The 22,284-nt window shown below is 41.3% G+C and overlaps 1 protein-coding gene and 1 long non-coding RNA gene across 3 annotated transcripts; one reads left to right on the forward strand and one right to left on the reverse strand.

The window, feature by feature from the left end:
* Positions 1 to 6,723: 6,723 nt before the first annotated feature.
* Positions 6,724 to 17,527, reverse strand: METTL21C (methyltransferase 21C, AARS1 lysine). Of its 2 annotated transcripts, XM_065533456.2 has the most exons (5): positions 17,411 to 17,527; positions 15,734 to 15,872; positions 12,211 to 12,362; positions 7,773 to 7,890; positions 6,724 to 7,255 (listed from the first exon to the last, which is right to left on the reverse strand). In XM_065533456.2, the coding sequence occupies exons 2-5, from the start codon at positions 15,861 to 15,863 to the stop codon at positions 6,861 to 6,863; spliced, it is 795 nt and encodes a 264-aa protein (XP_065389528.1). In that variant the 5' UTR covers positions 15,864 to 15,872; positions 17,411 to 17,527; the 3' UTR covers positions 6,724 to 6,860. The 2 variants fall into 2 exon arrangements, with proteins under 2 accessions (XP_065389528.1, XP_015294979.3); XM_015439493.4 differs by lacking the exon at positions 17,411 to 17,527 and having other exon boundaries at positions 15,734 to 16,102.
* Positions 13,297 to 18,087, forward strand: LOC141408906 (uncharacterized). Its single transcript, XR_012426492.1, has 2 exons — positions 13,297 to 13,461; positions 15,688 to 18,087. It is a non-coding gene; the product is annotated as an uncharacterized lncRNA (long non-coding RNA).
* Positions 18,088 to 22,284: the final 4,197 nt, after the last annotated feature.

Genomic DNA, 22,284 nt, shown 5'->3' on the forward strand with positions numbered 1-22,284 from the left:
GTTGGTCTTAATTTTTCATAAATAAAATTTGGGGTTGTAACAAATAATACATTAAATACATAGACAAAAAATTAAACATAAGGTAATCTATTTTACAGTGTTTCTTATAGGCTTACAATTATTTGAATATATTTCCAATTCTTGTGTGATTAACTTTTTTATTATTTTTATCTTTGGCTACTACATGTGCATCTCTCATCATTCCTCCACCAAATAAACAGACACAAGTAGTATTAAAAAGTTTATGATCCCTTATCTAATGGCAAATTGTGTGTATGTATTTTTTTATCTTGTTCTCTTAAAATTTACTGCTGCAAAAGGCCTACCAGTAATCCTGTCTAGTCATTCCTGTTTTTGCTGTATCTCATGAAAGTGTTAGAGCCTTTATGAGAAACATAAATACATGTATAAGCATATTGTTTACAACTTCTGGGCTATGTAGGGTCTGAAGTCCATTCATGAACAGCTACATGCATGTTCTCTCACACACTCAGACTGTCACCTGCACAGACATACAGGTCCCCATTTGTATAGGTCTAGTCCAGTAAGAGAATGGAGAAGCCCAGTAAAGGTAGGATGACTTCCCAAGGTTATACTGCTGATCACCTGTTGGAAATTAAATTACAGACCTTGCTTTACAACCCAGGTTTTGCTATTTCAGGTAAGTACTACATACAGCAGGAATCAGTAACGTTTGGCCCTTTAACCCAAACTGGACTGCTGCCTGTTTTTGTAAATAAAGTTGTACTGAAACAGAGCCATGCCTATTCATTTATGACTCCTGTAACTGGAGGCAGTTATACAAAGCTGCCATGTTAGCTCCTGTTTCCTGTCTGGATCATTCTGCATTTCTGTGGTGACAAGTGGACCCAAGTAAGCTCCAGAAGATGTCCTCAGTAAAATCATTACTGTTTCTATGTGATTACATTAAAAATAATACAAGCAGTAGGATGGTACTTCAAAAAGTCAAGCAGTTTTCCTGTTTCTGGTCATAGTAGCCAATGTTTGCGCACACCCACTGAAAACAATTGAAAAAACTGGGTAAAAATAACATTTTAAAGAACCATTAGAGACAGTACATAGTATGTGCCCAATACTAGTTCTGTGGCCCCTTTCCAATAAGAAGAGGCAGTTCCCAATTGTTACTGGGAGGAGTTTTGCCATCTCATGGGATTTCTTTCCTTCCTCATGTTAGGCTGCTTCCTGGGAGAACTTCTCTTTACCCCAGAAGAGCCCCACCTGCTCCTCCTCTTAGGCACCACAAATCTCAAACCATTTCTCCACCCCCAGCTCTAATGAAATGTGCAGGGACTGGATGACTGGAAGCCACAGCCTGGGTCTCTGCTGTCTCATCCTGGCTCAAGTACTGACAAGCCAAATCACTTGACCCTCATGAATCTCCTTAAGAAAATCATGGTGTTGAATCAGTGTGACTGTTCCAACTAGAAAATTATTTCATTTGAATTAACTGAGTCTTTGCCTCCACTGTATTTCCTTCTCTGTCCTCCCAACAACCCAGCATTCAGAATACATGTGTCTTTGTCTTTCCCTTTAGGATCTAAGTCAGAGAAGCCTTCATAGGGAGATAAGAGGGATCCTTGCTGTCTCCCCAAAAGGGGAAGGGGAGAAAACCTTGAATGGAGAGAATTTTCTGAGGAATGAAAAAGTGAGAAACTGAACTTAATGAGCCTGAGTCTGTGTTAACATAGTAAACCAAGGGGAGAAAAATTTATCGGTAGTCATGGGAGGTAAACTGAGAAAGGGTAGCTGACTAAGTAAAATCCTGAAAACCAGAAGAGGAAGATGTAAGTGATGCTCTAACATGAAGGGTTCTTGGGCATCCCAATCAGCAGAATTTCCACCTGCCCTCCTGGTACCGAGAGCCAGGTCAGGATGTGATGGTGCAGTGCCTGCCAGCACTTTGCTGCAAAATATCTCTGCACTCAGCTCTGCAAATGTACTGTTTTAGTTTCATTTAGAACCCCTGATTTGTGAGAGGATTTCAAACATCAGGCAAGTATGTAATGAATTCAAGCCGAGTCCTCTCGAAGGACAAACATGTATAACTACAGGTCCAGTGTCAGTGCCAGCTGTCAGGTTTTCACTGTGCAGCTAGGGTTGCCTGCTTACTCAGTCATGTCAAACAAATTCACTCTAGAATCGGCCAGGTCTTACCCAAAATGCAAATAGAATACAAAGCAACTGAAAATATATTTTGTAATTTCAGTTTATGTGTGGTTTTAAAAGTTAAGCTACCTCAAAACTCAGCTGTCTACAATAATTTATTTTCACTAGTAAGTTACTTGCCTGGAATTTGGGAGATCTAAGTTGGGCTTGGGCTAGATGGTTTCAAGCCTGAGTCATTAAGATGTAAAATTTGGCCGGGCGCGGTGGCTCAAGCGTGTAATCCCAGCACTTTGGGAGGCCGAGGCGGGTGGATCACGAGGTCAGGAGATCGAGACCATCCTGGCTAACATGGTGAAACCCCGTCTCTACTAAAAAAAAATACAAAAAACTAGCCGGGCGTGGTGGCGGGCGCCTGTAGTCCCAGCTACTCGGAGGCTGAGGCAGGAGAATGGCATGAACCTGGGAGGCGGAGCTTGCAGTGAGCCGAGATCGCGCCACTGCACTCCAGCCTGGGTGACACAGCGCGAGACTCCGTCTCAAAAAAAAAAGATGTAAAATTTACAGAAACAACAGAGGATTGAGGAACAAGTTAAACGACACTCTAATGATGCAGTCTGCATAATGCAGTAGTATGAAATTCTACAAAAAAAAAAAAAAGCAAGATGAAGGGAGGATCAGATTTAAGAGACATAACTAATTAATCAAATTTGTACCTGGTTGGGTTCTGATTGAAACTAAACATAAATGTAATGACACTTATGAGACAATTGGAAATTTGAACACTGCATATTTTAATGTGTTAATATAAAATTTTAGATGTGATAGTATTGTGATTATGTATCTTGTATAGATACAAGCTGAATTTACAAAAGGAATGATTTGTCTGATTTGATTCAAATTAATATGAGAGCAGAGAAAGTAATGGTTTAGATTAACCACGGTTTTCCATGAATTGAAATACAATTATTTAGCAGAATATTGAGCTATAGTTGCCATATAATAAACTGCACGTATTTAAAATATACAGTTCGTCTACTTTCATCTATTTAAAATCTTCTGTAATAATGTAAAGAAAAAGATAACTAATCAATTCAGCCATTCTAAAAGGACACTTGATTTACAAAATAAGCATATGATCATATTCCTTTGCCCTGGAAATGTGAAAAGTTTAAGAGATTTAAAGGAACGAGTTTCATTGCTTTAATTTTCTTAGTAGATTCCTCTACATTATGTATTTGAAAGATCTAGGATTTGAAAGAAAATTTGCATAACATTTGGGACAAACCATGGGGTTTTTAACAGCTTTATTCAAGTGTAATGTACATATGATAAACTTTAACCATTTCAAGTGTGCAGTTTAATGTCTAGAATGCAGCCATCAGCACAGTCTGGGTTTTTAGCACTTCCGAATCATCTGAAAGAACTCCCTCAAGCTCGTTTGTAGCCAGTCTCCATTCTCACCCCTAGCCCCAGACAGCCGGTGAACTGCTAATCCTATAGTTTTTCTGGAAATTTCATATACATGGAATCACAGTTTTTAATTTTTTGTGTCTTCTTTTGCCTAGTGTAATGTTCTTGAGTTTCAGCCACTTTGGGTGTATCTGTTCATTCCGTGTTGCTGCTGTGTATACTGTGTTGTGTGATGTACCACATTTTGTTCCTTCACCAGTTGATGGATGTTTGGATTGTTTATATTTGAGGCTATTAGGAATAATGCTGCTGTGCTGCTGTGAAAGTTTGTTCACAAGTCTTTGGGCATATCTTTTCAAGTAATGTTGTATAGATAATCTAGGAATGAAATTGCTGAGACATGGTATATTTCTTTTTATATTGTAAGAAACTAGCAGACCATTTTCAAAATGACTGTACCATTTGACATTCCTACTAGCAATGTGTGAGAGTTGCAAGCTTCATACATCCTCATCAGCACTTGATAATGTCACCTTTTTAACTTTGGCCATTCTACTGGTTGTGATACAGTATCTCATTTTAATTTGCATTTCTCCAGTAAATAATGAACTTACTAGACATTTGTATATCTTCTTTGATAAAGTTTCTATTCCGATATTTTGCCCATTTTTTCAGTTGTTTGATTGTCTGTCTTGAGTTGTGAGAGTTTGGATACAAGCTGTTTTTTAGATGTGTGTGATGCAAATATTTTCTCCCAGTGTGTTTCTGCTATGTTGCCCAAGCTAGATTCCTGGATTCAAGTGATCCTCCCGCCTCGGCCTTCTGAGGAGCTGATACTACAGGCACATGCCACCGCACCTGGCCCAGTGTGTGTAATAGTCTTTTGAAGAGCAAAACTTTTTAATTTTCATAAGAACCAACTCAGCATTTTTTTCATTTACAAGTTGTACTTTTGGTATCACATCTAAGATATCTTTGTCTAACTTAAGGTAACAAAGGTTTTACCCTATGTTGCCTATAGAAGTTTTACAGTTGTTATAGCTTTAGTTCTTATATTTAGGTCTGTGATCCATTTCAATTTAATGTTCGTGTGTAGTATGAAAGAAGGGTCAAGGTCGTGTGTGTGTGTACAATTTGTTCAAACATCACTAATTTAAAAGGCTATAATTTCCCATTGAATTACCTTGGCATCTTTGTCACATATCAGTTAGCTGTATATGTGTGAGTCTGTTTCTGGACTCTGTTCCATTGATGTATACATCTATTTTTAAGCTGAAATCAACTGACTTGCTTACTGGGCTTCATACTAACAAATCAACGTTTTCCAGATTGAGTGACTTTCCTGGCCTTGCTCACACGAGACAGAGAAGCAGCTCCAAGTAAAATTGGGTAGAATAATTGGAAGTCACCAGGCAGACACCCTGTGCTTTTCACATAGCATCCAAATGTAGAAGACACACTGCCTCTTCCTACAACTTATCTTCTGCTTTGGGGGTTCTGATCTTATAAGTTCTGTATCGTAAAGGACATTGCAAAAGGAATGTTCATTTTCCTTCCCTTTTGCTTGAGAGAAAGGCAACTTCTTTAGCACCATATGTATGTATATATATACACACACACACACACACACACACACACACACGCTTATATATATGTGGGAGTAGGGGGAAGCATGATTTCCTTTTTAAAAAACAATTAGTCTTAAAATCTTGGAAACAGGTTTGTATCAGGTAGATTTTGCTGTTGATGAATCAGCTATTGTTTATTTTAAAAGAAGAAACCTTAATCACCATCAAGAAAAATTGAAGAGTGTTTAAAAACATCACGAAATTTACCTTAGAGACTCATTCTCAGAAAGCAATATCAATAAAGGAGAAAATAGAGACAATTAAATCTTTTGAATTATGGCTAGAATGCCCATTTGTTCCTTAAACTTACAGATACTTCTTGTTTTACAGGCAGATTTAAAGATCACTTTAAGAAATACCCATATGTATTAATAATAGCAAATCATACTAATTGCTGTCTCAATTATTGCCTCTTTAAAGTACTACTTCTTATGAAGCAGATCTTCCCACCAGGTTCTTCAGGAGCGCCTTGATTCTTCTTGGCCTTTTTATTTTCACATGATTTTAGACTTAGCTTGACAAATTCCACAGGAAAGTATATTGGGATTTTTACAATGATTTCACATAAGCTGTTGATCAATTTGGAGAAAACTGACATATTTACAGTGTCTTCCAATGCATAAACTTGATGTCTCCCCACTTACCTATGTTAGTCTTAATTTGTCTCGATAATGCTAGATACATTTGCATCAACTTCTTGCCCATCTTTTGTTAGACTGATTCCTCAGTCTTCAATATGGCAATTGTAAGTGGTATCTTTATTTAAATTTCATTTTCTAACTATCTGTAGTTAGAATTTACAAATAAGGTTGAGCTTTCACTATTGACATTTGGCAACCTTGCCTAAACTCTTACAAATTCTAATAATTTCACTGTGGATTGCCTGCAGTTCCAGGGGTTGGTAAACTATGAGCTGTGAACCAAATCTAACTTGCCTGTTTGTACAGGCTAAGAAGGTTCTTACCTTTCCGTAAATGGTTGTAAAAGCAAATATATATAATATGTATTATATATAGAGAGAGATATATAGAGATATATAGAGATATGATGTAGAACAGTATGTGACCGGAGAGCCTAAAATACTGTGAAAAAAAGCAGACAATATAGAAATTAACTAGAAATTATTAAGATAATGGACACGGAGGGAGAGTCTTTGTAAATTAAGAAGTTCTTAAGACAACATTGTTCTTATTCCAGCAGTTTTATTTTTCACTTTTAATCAACTTTAAGCCTATTAATTGTTTTCTATCATTCAATATCCTCTTTTTGCTGCAGTTAAAAATCTGCAAAAGTAGAGTCTTCAAGCTAAGATATAGTGACTCTGTCAAGCCCAGTTTCAAAAATCATGTGACAGCAGTATATTGACAAGTTTAAACATATGCTCTATAGCAGAAACAGGGAAGAAATTCACTTATTAATTTATCCATATAAGATCTATTAAACATGTAACTTCGTTGGAACCAACAAAGCTACTTTTCATGTTTTTATAGTTTTTCTTTTTAGATATTTAGATTAACCAGATAATCTTAAGTTATCTTAGAAAGTTTCTGCAGTATTGTTACATTAGTTCCAAGTATACAAGTTGTTTGTATGCACTACCTTCTGAATCCTATAAAAGAAGTCTTTATTAACAAAGCAATTTCTAACACATCGCTCAAAAGACACACTAACGTTGTGAAAGGCATTTTGTTGGATTTAGTCCCATTTTAGTATCCCCTTAAAAAGTTTGACTGATGACTCTGGATATTCAGCCAACAGTGTTGTGTCAAAAACTTGCTTGAATTTATCTAAAAATTCATAGTCAGTGCTGAATCTGAACTTGTTTGCCCAAAGCAGCACCGTCCCTGGCTGAGAAAGGTACACCATGGTGGTGAGCAGCTTGTCCAGGAAGTAGTGATGGTAGACCACGTCCGAGGCTAGGATGTAATCATAGTAAAAAGCTGACTTGGGAAAGTTTTTGTCCAGGTCTTCACCCCATACCAGTTCTTTCACTTCAGGCAGATGTGCTGTGCATCGTAGTGTGTTTCTTAAAAGATTGTATTGAAGGTTTCCCAGGACATCAGGCAAATCTGTTGCTGTGACTTGAGCTCCTAAGAGAGAAAGAAAAATTGCAACAATGACCTGGAAACATCTGGGCAACCACAGTGTACATAGACACAGGGAGAGACGCAAGAAACAACTGGATTCCTTAGTCTTGGCTCTATTGGTGGGTGGGCTGGACATGTTTGACCTAATGTGGGCTGGCTAATTCTTCCTTGTGGGTGGTCTTGTCCTGTGCACTGTAAGATGTTGGGCAGCCTCCCTGGCCTCCAACCACCTGAGGTCAGTAGCTCCCCCACCTCACCCCACCCCCGAGATTGACAACAGAGACTGAGTCATGCCTCTGGACTCAACTTCGTCCCATGGAAACTGGTTGATTGGAGTTGATTAACCTCTCTGAGACTCAGTTATCTCTGTGGATAACAGCAGTAATTCCTGCTGCATGACATTTTTGGGAGAGTCACTGAGTGAAGTCAGGGCCAGGCACCTAAACCACAGCCTGTCATAGAGTAAGCACTTGTTATTGTTACAGTAAAGGTCTGGATAGTAGGTCAGGAATAAACAAACCTAAAATACTGGCCACAATGGAAACAAGGCCTGGTCCAGCACCAATTTCAAGTATTTTTGCATCTTGGAAATTCAGTTCCTCGGCATGTTCCTCCAAATACTGACACAAAGCCGTAGCCTGAAAAATAATTATAACTTTTCATGTGGGCATTGGAACGTTGGAAGTCAGTAGCAACCCTTTCTGGCACCCAAATTTAAATACTAAAAGACATGTTATTATATATGTTCAGTTTATATTCATCAGAACCCAAATGTACACTCAATGCCATATATAGACCTCTTGAAATAAAGAAGTAATAATAAATTGCATCTAAGGAACTGGGGAAACAGATTTGTTAAAATTGCCTCCATCAGATTTGCTCAATCTCCAAAGCATAGGAAGAATGGTAGATCAGCTTAGCTCTTTCAAATCAGGGCAATGTTGGGCTGAAAAAACAGCAACTTCTTCCACTGGTTTAATCATAGGTCTCCAGCTGCTTTAAGAATGTTGTTTTATGTTAGAATTCTTTCTTGTAAGACAGTTTTTTAAATTATAGAAATAATTTTTTTTAAATGTCATTTTATAAACTTGAACACCTCTTTCCTGACTCCTTTACCAAAATTCAGGTTGGCTAGTGCTTTGCCATATTGAACAACGGGTTAGTGACTTTTTAAAATGTGGTTCTTCTAAGAAACAGACTGTTCAGAAATTGCTTCTCAGACTTCAGTGTGCAAAAAGATCCCCTGGATAGCTTGTTAAAGATGCACATCCTCATTCAGTAGGTCAAGAGTGGGACTCAAGATCCTGCACGTCTAAACAAGCCCTGACATGATGCTCATCTGCTGGCCCATGGACCCACTTTGAGTAGTAGCAAGGAGATTTTTTAAAATGTTTTATGTATCAACATTTGGTTATATACATAACAATATATAAGTTTTATATATAGTATAAAATGTTTTATATATCAACAGTTATATATATGACAATATATAACTAAATTTTATATATAATACATAAAATGTTTTATATATCAATGTTTAGTTATATATAATATATAAATTTTATATATAATATATATAAAATGTTTTATATATCAACATTTATTTAAATATATAAAAATATATAACAATCTTATGTATAATATATATAAAATGTTTTATATATCAACATTTGGTTATATATAACAATATATGTAACTAAATTTTATATATTAGATATAAAATGTTTTCTATATCAACAGTTATATATCAATATATAACTAAATTTTATATATAATATATAAATATCAACATTTAGTTATATATAAATATATAACTAAATTTTATATATAATACATGTAAAATGTTTTATATATCAACATTTATATATATAACAATATAAATTTTATATATAATACATATAAAATGTTTTATATATCAACGTTTAGTTATATATATAACAATATATAACTAAATATTGTTAGTTTTTTATACAGGAAATCAAACATCCCTTTCTTCTTTATTCATTCTCTTCTGCCTCCACCTTCCTCTAACCTTTCCACAAAGAGTAAAGGGTATTTGATTTGCATTGATTGCTGAGGTGTTTACATTTATGGCCATGAGGAATCAACCAGCAGTGCCCTGGAATGGAGAGATTAGGAAGAGTTATGAGAAGAAATGACAAAGTTACTTAAATTTGAGTATAAATAACCTAGAGTGAGGAATGTGAACACTGAGATTTAAAAAAATAATGAACTCTATGATTTACTTACACATTTAGGCCCTAGCTAACGATATGCCCCCATCTTCCTCTGGACTCTACTTTCTATTTGGGGCCCAGTTTGGAGTGGGGGCAACCAGGATGATTTGAGATGTGTCACTCTTAGGATCACCAGTGGTAGGTTTAGTAGCCAACCTGATCCTGTGTGTCACTCCATTTCATCTTCATCTGTTCATATTGAACTGCTACAAGCAAAGATGAATATGACGCAGTCATCTCTACTGTCTGGGAACTCAGTAGTGGGGCTTGGGGGCCATGTCAGCCAATTACAAACTGCATTCTGGGGAAGTAAGTGCTGTAGAGGAAGCGTACAGCAGGTTGAGGGGAGAGGGATCACCACAGAGCTGCCGAGGAGTCAGGGCCGACTTCAAGGGGCCGGGGAGAAGCCAGCTGGTGTGGAAGGCCAGGGTGGTGGGTGAAATAGCAACATGGGTGTGACATAAACAGCACCAACCGCAGCACACTGCAAGGAGCTCCAGAGTCTAGAAGGGAAGTTTTAAAGAAAGGAGTTATTTGGTCCTTAAGGAAAGAAGAGTAGTATTTGTAGTGGGGGCTGGGGGGGAGGAGGTCAATATCAGGAAGAGAGTGTCACCTGGAGCCATTCAGAGGGCAGCTCTGAGAAACTTTCTGGAGATGGCTGCAGGCATCCTTCCTGGTGCCCTGCTCTGTGAGGGGCTGACCCCAGGGTGTCATCTGGAGATCAAGCTTTTCTCGGGAACAGCTATGTCTTTTGACATTGTAAACATTCCCCCCAGCCCCTAGTCCTGTTAGCAAACTCCGAAGGGATCTTTTCACAGAGTTGCACCTGAAGTCGCACAGGAAAATGGTGCCATCCCACTCTAGATACCCTTCTTATGCAGCTTTCAGGAAACAGGTTTCGTGAGAGGCTAGTGTTTGGTACATGAATGATACCTTGTTCAGAATAAAACAGTCAGGTGGACAAATAGTCTTTTTTCAATTTCTGATCTCTTCGTTTTTATTTTTTTTTTTAAAGAGAGATGGGGTCTCACTATGTTGCCCAGGCTGGGCTCAAACTCCTGAGCTCAAGCAATCCTCCTGCCTCGGCTTCCCCAAGTGCTGGGATTACTGCGTAAGCCACATGCCCGGCCTCTTATCTCTTACTACACCACTTTATCGCTACACCACTGCTATCGTCTATTTGCCAAATGTGTTACAATAGGAAGCTGTGAGTAGTTTGATGATTTTCAAACTTGTTTTTAAGGCAAAGAAAAGCCTTTGGTTGAAGGAAATTATATGCATAAGGTGTAAAAATAGAGCTCCCTGTTTGGGAGTGAGTGAAGGTCGACACTCTAAGAGCCTGGAGCCCTTTGGCTACCCTTCTCCCCATCCTGTGTCATCACCAGATGACCTGAGGGAGCCCTATGGAACCACTAACCAGGACTACTCAGTGTGGCGGCCCTGGCCCAGCAGATACACATCACCTGGCAATGTGTAAGAAATGTGCCCCACCCTGGAACTCCTGAATCAGAATCTGCATTTTAACAAGACTGCAGATTGAGAAATTCTGATCTGGAGCCTTTCTAAGCTGACAACATCTGCAGTGGGAAAAGCGACAGCGCTGGCTCCGAGGGCCACTGCCCAACTTGGCTCTGCCCTGCACCCCAGTCGGGAGCTTTACCACGCCAGCATATGGGCCCGCATCCCCATTTCCTCAGCTGAAGGTGGCAAGAATATTACTTTAATGAGGACAGCTCATTTGAGCTTACACTAGGACTTCATTTAATCTCACAACCTGAAATTAATTCTCACAATTCTGACAACCACGTCAGGAGTGCTGTAGACATTACCACCACCCTAGGTTTTAAACATGGAAATGAAGGCAAATGGAGGTGAAGTGAACATTTGTGACCACCCAGCCCGGAAATGGCAGCTTTTCTGACTCAAAATCCAGAGGACTGCCCTCATTTCAGCGCCATCCTCTCAGGGCTGTGACAGGGGTAACATGCCGCAAAGTCATGCTTCCAAACGTCCCTACCGACACAGCCCCCATGGAAAAGAGATGAATGGCTGGTGACCGGGAGCAGTAGCTCACACTTGTAATCCCAGCACTTTGGGAGGCCAAGGTGGGCGGATCACTTGAAGCCAGGAGTTGGAGACCAGCTTGGCCAATATGGTGAAACTCTATCTCTACTAAAAATACAAAAATTAGCCGGGCGTGGTGGCACACACCTATAGTCCCAGCTGCTCGGGAGGCTGAGGCAAGAGAATTGCGTGAACCCAGGAGGTGGAGGTTGCAGTGAGCCGAGATCGTGCCACTGCACTGCAGCCTGGGCGACAGAGTGAGACTCCGTCTCAAAATTTAAAAAAAGAGAGAGAGAGAGAGATGAATGTCTGAGGGTTGACGGGCATGTCTCGGAGATGCCCACTGCAATATCTAAACTCTAAATCTCTGGGTTTTTTCTTAACAATGTATATAAGTTTTGCATTCACTTCCTCATATAGCTGAGTTTATTTAATATAAAAATAATGTTTCAAGAAACAGAGCTTAAAGTAAAACCAGTGTTTCTGAAAGAAATACTGTTTTTGCTGATCCCAAGCCCACCACCAACACCCCCAGGGGCTTCTCAAATTGAGAAGCACAGGATATGAAGGAACTTAACAAATTGTCCAAGGCAACTCGGAAGTACGGAATTGTTATCTCCAGAAATCCTGACATCACAAACGTGACACTTCTCTCACCCCTGGCCACACCACCGCTCCGTAACTCTCTATGGATTCCTGGATGACAATCTCCTTTCCTGCAAACCGATAATGCTCCTGAGTGTAGCTGGCGTAATCTGTAGGAACAAATTTCTGGAGGCTGTGAAGAGATGCTTCTATCCTGTTGGATTCTGTGAAGTAGAAAAATAAACTGGAGTTCATGATTTGTTAAAATCCAGTGCAAAGACACACTTGGTACAACTGTAAGACGGCATTAGATTGAGCGACCTTTCCCTAAACACAGGGGATGATGCTATCAAGGAGAACGCCTGCAAATTGGCACAAAATTGAATTACATGGGATGACGGGGACATGAAATTTGGATGTGACATTTTTGTCACATGACAAAATGCCAGAGAATGCTCTGGGCCCTTTCTTTATTTAGGGGAGGACAGAAGAGGTGTGGATCCGTCCCCACCATATGTTTTGCTGATGGAAAAACGGCGAATTTACCAGCAAAATTGCACAAATGAGCTGTCTGGATACAGAGCAACTAGGTAAACACAAACCTGCATTTTTTCCCCCCTTTTTGAGACAGAGTCTCTGTTGCCCAGGCCGGAGTGCAGTGGCACAATCTCAGCTCACCACAACCTCCACCTCTCGGGTTCAAGCGATTCTCCTGCCTCAGCCTCCTGAGTAACTGGGATTACAGGTGTGTGCCACCACGCCCAGCTAATCTTTGTATTTTTAGTAGAGACAGGGTTTCACCATGTTGGTCAGGCTAGTCTTAAACTCCTGACCTCATGATCCACATGCCCTGGCCTCCCGAAGTGCTGGGATTACAGGCATGAGCCACCGCGCCCAGCCAGACCTGCCTATTTTTAGGTCTTGAAGTGAAGTAACATTCCCACATGTTGGCTGGAGCGTGTTCCTTCAATCTTTCCTACAATTGCTGCTCAAAAGGTAGAAGCCACCCAAGCCCAGCCAGCCCCACATCCCTGGGGGAGGATGTCAACTGAGCTCTGGCTATTAAGTTACTATTGCTTTAAATACTCCTTTAAACCCATGACCCACGCTAGCAGCTCTCAAATGACATATAAAATGAGAGGAAAAGAGCACCTGATCGGGCCGACACCAAGGGATCACAAGTGTTTGCAGGTTTTCCAGAGTGTTTGGGAGTAAAAAGAGCAGTGAGTCAAAGTGTACAGAAGAAGGATCAGGAGCAGAGGAAAAGGTGTTGGTCCCAGCGTTGGGAAAGAATTAACAGTGTGGAGACTGGCGGGGAGGAAGGTCAGTTTTGTTTGCACGAAACCTGCCTTTGTGGCCTGGGATATGACTGTAAAACGTTTAACAGGAGGTAAAATACGGGCTTTGGACAAAGGTAGAGGAGGCAGCCGGTGAACATTGGAAGTGTTTTAATCTGAAATAGGCACTCAAGGTGGAAGGCAGAAGGAGGTGAATACGAGGCAAAGGGAAGTGGGTCTTGGGAGAAACCTGGTCAGCAGAGCATCCCTCAGGTCAGGGGCAGGGCCTCTGGGTGTTTCAGGTGTCACTCATGCCATACACACTGGAACAGTTCCATGCCACTGCTCTGCAAATGCCAGTAACAGCTCCACAGTAAGTAGAGGGATTTGGAGTGAGCCTTTAGAAACAGTCATGACCATTTGACCATGTCTGTTAAATCCACGAACAAAACGCGGAGCTTGTATTTTCTATGTCTCTATATATTTTCATTTAATTTATCTAGAAATTCGTTTTTTGTTGTATAGTACAAAAGTATCAGTGTGCAGCACACTGAAAAAAACGGGAATGAAGTGACTCATTTGTAAATTAGTATCACGGGTGTCTTCGGCCCTTCACAGTGTTGTTTTCGCCTGGGACTTTGATTTAGTATGTTCTACCGCTTTGAAGGAGAATTCTCTGCCCTGACAAAAAAGGTGAGCTTCCAGAAACCTGGGACCTCAGTGAACTTGCAAGACCCCTCTAATAAAAGTAGCCAATTCAGTCCTGAGACCTTGTCCTTTGTTGTCACCTGCCCTGGTAGGAGGCTGTAGGGAGGTTGTAGAAAAAGGAGGGAGCCCTGTAGCTCTCCCCACCTCTTTTGGGAAGCCACCGACATCTAACAGAATCCCAGCTCCTACCACACAGAACTGAGAGACTGACTCTGAATTCTGGTTCAGAGGCAGGAGGAAGGCCGAAGAATAGGGTAATTAATGTTTAATAACCATTAATCCCACCATGCCGATTTCAGAGAAGCAGCATGACGTCGCTGGGGAAAGACGTGCAGTACCTCGCCGCTGTGTAGTGTTCCTACCATACAGGCACCATAGACACGATTACCCTCGAGAGTGTAGATATTAGGAAGAGGTAATAGAATAATTGATGATGACTTTTGAGTATTTATCAACTTCGCTTTTAATATACCTTTGTCTTTAATATCCTTTGTCTTTAATATAATCTATTTAATAATAAGATTCTAACTTAAATTTGAATGATGGTTATATATAACAACCAGCTACAAAAAAATTACTGAAATTCAGGTGCCAGTACAAGCCATCACCAGCACACTGCTGGGTGGTGGCTCAGAGTATCAGGGACCTGTACCAGCCCCTGCCGCTTCCCTGCCCTGCCCCACTCTCATCCAGGCCATGCCTGTCCCTCCTCCCATATGTCACCATCTGGGGACTTATTTTTCTCTAGAGACTAGGAAGAGTAAGTAGGCTGATTTTGAATGGCTCATCATTTCACAGGTAAATAAACTGACAAATATTAAGCTTGACAGCTACACTTTTCCAATCAACATTGCAAGGAAATATAGACATACATGTATTCTCTCATAAGACCCTGTGAGGTTCTGCAACAATAAAGAAATGTATGTTTATTACACCTGAAATATTTTCATTTATTCTATCTGTGCTATTCTGATAGTTTTAGAGAGATCAGATTTTCAGATAAGGTAGAGTTGCATTTTTATGTAAACAATTCAGTAAAAATAGACAACATTCTCATTTATTAGAATTGGGATGTATTTTTTACCACCTTTAATTATAAACACTGTAAATGCTGCATCTTGGCTTTTATTATATTATTTGTTATGTCTATTATTTATTTACAACTGAATCCATGCCCAGAAATGTAACCCTAAACTGTTACATTGTCCTAATGGGAAAATACAGTTTGATTTCTAAAGATTCGCTATATGACAAAGCTGCCAAGAATGTATTTTGGGGAAAAGCAGAAACGAACCTAGATTTTTTTTTCTTCTTTTAAGTTCTTGTTACAAAAATATAGCAAGCTTAAATCTATACATGCAATAAAAACAAATGTGTGAACTTTGGTAAGTAAATAATGAAAAAACAGGAATTACTTTTAAAAGTAAATAATGAAAAAACAGGAATTATGTTTATGCTTGCAAAACAGCACTTTTCTGCTAAGCTTCATTATAGTAAAAAATCTAGTGTTAAAAGGAAATGGAAATTCTTGTCACTGAAATTTACTTGAATATGTCATCGCCAGGAAAGCAACTGAGGACAACTGTTGAAGTGGTGAAGAAGGAGGTTACCTTCTAGGGCTGCCCCGGTGCTGTCTTTCTGCGAAGCCCCCTTCTTCTCAGCCTCTAACCAGCCACCCGGGGAGCTCAGTCCTTCCTCCCGGCGCCCAGGCTGCTGCGCGGAGCTCAGACACACGTCCATAGCCGGAGCCTGCTGAGAGGAAAAAGCTGGACAAGGCCCGAGTCGCTCAGCCCAAGACATTCCCGGAGGGCTCCGAAAGGTGTAGTTTATCTTAGCTGAAAAGAACGCCTGCTTTTCAGCTTAGTTCCCTGAGTGAGCAAAGCAGCCACCCAAGGACCTGTTATCCTGGCTTTGCAGAGCAAGATGCAGAGAAACCATTCAGCATTACTGAACCTATGTGCATGAAGAAATGCCAAAACAGCAGCTTTGGCCTGAAAACCAGTTTTATGTTGCTCAGGGGCCTACAGCAAGTTCTTGTTCTTTTGAAAAGTTATTCTTTGCCATCCTCCTCCCCACTCCAAATACTGTAGCCCATCACTAAGTTCTGGAACTCCATACTGTATCTCTAATAACTTCTGGAATTGAATCATAAAATCTGTCCAGACTTGCATACCACTGGGGGTACGTGTGGATTCTGGGGTTAATGACATCATGGATTAGAAGCTGGGATTTGGAGCCAACACAAGGCTGCTCTGCTTTCCTCTGAGGCTCTATTGCAAGACAGTAGAAAGCACTGGGACCGGGGCCAGGAGCTCGACTTGGCTCCCTCTCTAACACTGGGCAACTCACTCAGTCCCTCAGGGCCCATTTCCTCATCAGCGAAAAGGCGATCATAATATCTGCCTACCTCCCAAGGCTGCCGTGAGAAACAGAAGAGTGAATGTGATTATTAAAGTGCAGGAAATGGTACCTGGTCCAGAACAAGAGACCTAGCTATTGGGATCATTGATTGGTCCTAAAATACGATGCCTGACATTGCTGGAGGAATTCTCACATTGTTGCTGCGCATAGTTCTTGAAGGGCTTGATGTGTATTCATTGAATCCTCACAAAAACCCTATAAGGTAGACACTGGCATGACGCCTTGTCTCAGATGAGAGAAATTCAGGCTCAGAGAGATTAAAAACCAGCACAAGACCAAGCACAGCTGGCCAGGGATGATGCCAGGAGTCACAGCCAGGATGGGCCATCCAGCCCAAGTCTCCATTCTTACTCAGCAGGCAGGACGCAGCCCACGTTGCCTTGGTTCTGACTTGTTTTTCTATGCCTGCTTTGTCCTGACATTTCTCATCATGTTTTGTGTATCTGAAGTCTACACCATCACAGTGACATTTTCTAGTCCCTTTTACAAAATGTAAATGGTTCTCATCTGTGTTTACTGTCCTGGGTTTATTCCTCACACACAGGAGTTGCCCATCACATTGAGGTTCCATCCAACTGAGGGTGGAAACTGGACATGCCAGCCACGCCACGACTGACTAGCTCACCTAAGACCAGCACTAAATCCAGCCGTGCAGGCACGAAATTGCCCTCAGGGAACAAAGCATGAGAAAGAGTGCCAGGCCCCCAACATGTGGGTAATTCTGTCTACACCTGGGGGAGGCTGTGTGCCCCACACGTGTCCGCACAACAGATTTCAAAGCAATGAGATTGTGGTGGAAGTAATGTGGCATTTTCATTGACTCTAGAATCACATAATCAACTACTTGCCCCGATTTTCCAGCTCACCAAGCCAGCCAAGAATGCTCTACCAGGCTCTGCTTCACAGGAGGATTTGTTTCTCTTGCAGGCGTTCACTTGCTCCTTCTTTCCAACATTCTCACAGCTGCAGGAAGTGGATTGTTCCCCCTAGAAAATAGCAGACTGGTTGTTAGAAAGTATCTGGAGGGTCCGCAGTGTAGACGTCTCAGCACTGTGGTGAGAAACCTGCCTGCCTTTGACTCTTGCCTGTGCCATGTACAATCCAAGTAAATCACGTAGATGACGGTGAGACTGCTTCATACTATGGTTGTGGGAATTAAGAGGGGTCGCCCATGCAAAGCCTCCTGCTCATGCGATATCAACTGTTGTTATTGTTTTCAAAGTTACAGAGGAAATACACAGTGTGACGCTGTATACGGAATTTCAACCTGTCACCATAGGACCGTGCACATTCAATCTAAGGCATCTTCATTTTCCATGCAAGGAAAGAACTATTTTCAGTCAAATACCAAGGACAGTTTTCCTTGTGCAATGAAATGATGACCTCTCCATCACTGTAGATGTGATAAATTAACTTTTCCCGAAGACAGCTGTGCTCTGAAAAGCCATCTGCAAAAGAACTGCTATAGTCTACTGACTGTTATTAGTTCAGCACGTCTATGATCTACATCACATGTTCATAGTTAATAAAGAGTTGGAAATGACTCGTTGTTAGTAAGCCCAGAATAATTTTGAATTGTTAAACATAGCTTTACCTTATGCAGCAGAAGAGAGTGGAGCTTCTGTGCACCTTTAATCCCCAATGTTTTATATAGGTCTACACCTGAAAGGATTAGCATTTTATGAACAAAAGCCAGCCAGTGGAAGCCCAAGTTATTTAGGGTAGCATTATCTACCAGTCCTCATAGACACATTACTTTGCTAGAATTCTCTTTCTCTCTCTCTCTATCTGTCTCTCTCTCTCTCTCTCTCTCTCACACACACACACACAGAGACACACAGAGACACACAGACACACACACACACAGTCCTAGCAACATTAAATGGAATTCCCTTCAAAAGTTTCAGGAATATCACTGCAACAGAACAGAGGCTACCCCTGTGGCATCCAGTAGCTGCGATGTGGTAGGAAACATTAGAGTTCCAATTCACTTTTCAAAGAAGTGGGTGTTGGACAGTTGCACAGACCTGCGAATTTTGTGCTCATTTACCAAACTCCGGTAGCCACAGGGAGGACATGCCCACCCAGGCTCTGCCTAGGACCCATATCCTGGCAGCCAGAAAGAACTCACGGATCTACCAAGAGGAAAGGAATGCTTTTGGGAGGAAGAAAGGAGAATGTCTATCCATGAGAAGGGACAGGAGTCAAAGGCTTAACGCTGAATCCGGGGGATTTAGAAGGAGCAAAGAGAAGAGGAAATCAGAAAACCTCTTCCAAGAAAAAGTAAGCCATTGTGATTTATGTGATTGAAATAAGGGACAGTCGAAAGGGAAGGAGGAAAATCATGTGCTCATTTGTGAAGCTCAGAAACCCTTAAAATAGAATATAGGTCATGTAAAGTAAAGCCTCAGACAAATGGGAATTAAAGAATCATTTGTGATAGGCTACATTCAACCAGGGAGTTGGATGAATGGTGTTTTAACTTGAGTAGATATAAAAGCCCTTTTATGTTTTTGTACCCACCCTTGGTACTCGTTTCTCTGGTGTCACTATTTTGTGTTCTTTATGTCAGTTACTTTTCACTCAGGATGTTCATCTAGATGTGCTGTGGTCCCATATAAATCACCTTTCCCACTTTCTTAAATGATGGGGGATGACCCGGCATTTGTTCTAGCTCTGTCGTTCTAATGCTTTCTTATTCCCCAAATGCTCCTAGTCTATGATCGCATTCTGCATGTCTGTGACTTATTTCTTCCAGGTGTCATCAGTCCCTATGAGAAATAGCAAAAAGATGGCCATCAGTACAATTTTACAAAAATCTTTTAAAAACTAATGGCAATGTACATGAATATGTGTGTGTATATCTATATACATATATACACACACATAGACACACATACGCATTCATTCTACAAGCTTTAAAATGAAGCAAAGGACAAAGGAAAAAATGTTGATCTCCTTTGATTCTACTATCTAGAGAAGGAAACCTCATGAACATTGTTTTTGTATCAACTTCTAGGCTTTTTTTTTTGCATAAACTTTTTAAAAGCTATTTTACTGAAAGTGTGACTTGATAGAAACATGTACCTCTTTAACCTAGCATCCTATTTTTAGGATGAGTTCATGCCCTTTGCAGGGATATGGATGAAGCTGGAAACCATCATCCTCAGCAGACTAATACAGGAACAGAAAACCAAACATTGCATGTTCTCACTCATAAGTGGGAGTTGAACAATAAGAACATAAGGACACAGGGAGGGACACATTACACACCGGGGTCTGTTGGGGGTGGGGGACTAGAGGAGGGGTAGCATTAGGAGAAATACCTAATGTAGATGACGGGTTGATGGGTGCAGCAAATCACTATGGCACGTGTATACCCATGTAACAAACCTGCACATTCTGCATGTGTACCCCAGAACTTAAAGTATAATCAAAATAAATAAATAAATAATTTTTAAAAAGAGTTCCTTTTTAATACTTTCTTCAAAGCCAACTTTTAGATAGCTGCTTTAAGATACAAATCAGAGCTCTATTGCCTGGAGCTAGACCACAGTAGATCAAAGGCTTTTAAATGCTGGACTTAACTGTAGGCAGACTATGCCCAAATCCCTCCGAAGCTTTAACATGCATGAACTCCAGGCTCTGGCAATTCTTGTTTGCAGGTTTGAGAAGGAACCAAGAAGTTTGAATTCCCTGTCTGAGAATTGTTCCTGACATAGGGTAGCACCTGGCACATAGTAGGTGTTGTAGTTGCTGAATTTGTTATTGAGTGAACCTCTGAGTGCCCAAGCAGCCACGGGGATGCTCCAAAGGTTCAGGGAGGGATTGGCGGGAGGCAGGGCAGGGAGGGGCAGGGCAGGGACACACAAGTTGTTTTCAAATAGTTGAAGTGCAGCCCATGAAAAGGATTAGAACTCCTGCATGGCTTCAGAGGGCACGCTGATGAAGTCAGTTACCGGGAAGCAGATTTGGGCTCAACAGGAAAGAACTTTCTAACAAGTACGGCAATGGAACAATTGATCCCAAGAAGCCTACATAATGGAAAGTGGGCCAGATTTGGAGTCAGAAGATACAAGATTGGATCAAAGTCTCCATAAGGAGGCTGTCCGTGTGCTGTCACTCGCCTCTCTCCGTCAGGATGGGCACTGCCCTTTTTCCTATGGAATCTGGCTCTCTTGGGCTGTGGTTCTCAAGGGGGAATCCTCCCCTCCTGCCAAGGGGACATTCAGCAATTTTGGGGAGACATTTTTAGTTATCACAATAAGGGGTGGGATGCTCCTGGCATCTAGTGCATAGAGGATGCAGGAAAACCTCCTACAATGCACAGGGCAGCCCTGCACAGCAAAGAATTACCCAGCTCAGAATGTCTACAGTGCAAAGGTCAAGCCACCCTGGGCCAGGAAAAGGATCAACATTGCCATGAAGGGTAAACCCCAATTGCCATCCCAGGTGTCTACTGACTGTGTGATGTCAGGTGAGTTGTTCTCGCCTCTCCTGTGTCTCAGTGTTCTCATCCATACAGTGGAGGTGGATTCGCATTGATAGAGGGATTAACACAGGACCAACCCTGAGCTGCATCTTCCAAGCGTCCCAGAAGCCCCCATCTTACTTAGTTCGGTTTCTTGAAGAAGCAGACACAAAGGCAGGGATTTGAGTGAAAGCATTTTATTTGGACAGTATGAATAACACAACAAGGAAAGTGGACACAACCCAGGGAAAGGGTGACATCCTGCCACATGTGTGCCACAAGACCAGCAACAGGAGCAGGTGACCAGAGTTTAGCCCCATGGGGAGACACTGGGAAAGGAGACAAAACACACGCTCCAGAATTATTCCACTCCAGCTTCAGAGAGCTCCGGTGGTATTTTTCCACCAGGACCTCAGCTACACGTGCAGAGCAGCAGCCGGGGCACTCCAACACGTCTGAGAGATGTGAGTGAGGCCAGGACAGCATCTGCTACAGCTTCATAAGATGCCGTCATTCCTTTCCGGAATCATCAGGAGAAAGTGAAATTTTATATATCTGAAAGAATCTGGCACAGTGCCAGGTGCTTAGAAGGTCCTCAATAAATAAATGTCTCATATTATCTTGTATGTTGTTCAAGCAGAGGGTTGAGTCCACAGGGTTCTTTGGAAGGGTTCTGGGTCACTCACCTAATCATGTGGAAAGTTGAGCATCTGAAACCATCCCAATAAACTTCATTAAAGTAATCAGGGAAGAAGGGAGGGAGAGAAATGAAACTGAAACAAGCTTGCAGCACACCCAGCATTGATCGTGAGGGCGGCCTGTTCTCTGACACGCTTCCTTGTTGTTGTTTGTTTCTTGTCCTAGAATCACATAGACCCTGTTACAAGATTATAGATCCCCTTATCTGCTCTAGAGATAACAACTGGAACCTTATGAAATGTTGTTTTCCTTTGAGATATACTTTCACATCCTGCGTGCCACTAAAACCACCAGCATCAGCAGGTCTGAAGGACCCCACAAGAAACTGATTCACCAAAGCACACAGGCTCCACATCCTGATGATTTCATCCTCCTCGCCCTGACCAATCAATGACCCCAATTTTCCAGCCCCTCACCCTCCAAGATCCCCTTTAAAACTGCAACTCAGAACTCTCGGGGAAATGGATTTGAGGGTCTCCTCCCATCTCCTTGCTAGGAGCCCTGCAATCATTACACTTTCTCTGCTGCCTCCTGGCTGTCTCAGTGCATTGGCCTACTACTACACAGTGG

Source organism: Macaca fascicularis, chromosome 17 (assembly GCF_037993035.2).
Source record: "Macaca fascicularis isolate 582-1 chromosome 17, T2T-MFA8v1.1".
NCBI lineage: Eukaryota > Metazoa > Chordata > Mammalia > Primates > Cercopithecidae > Macaca > Macaca fascicularis.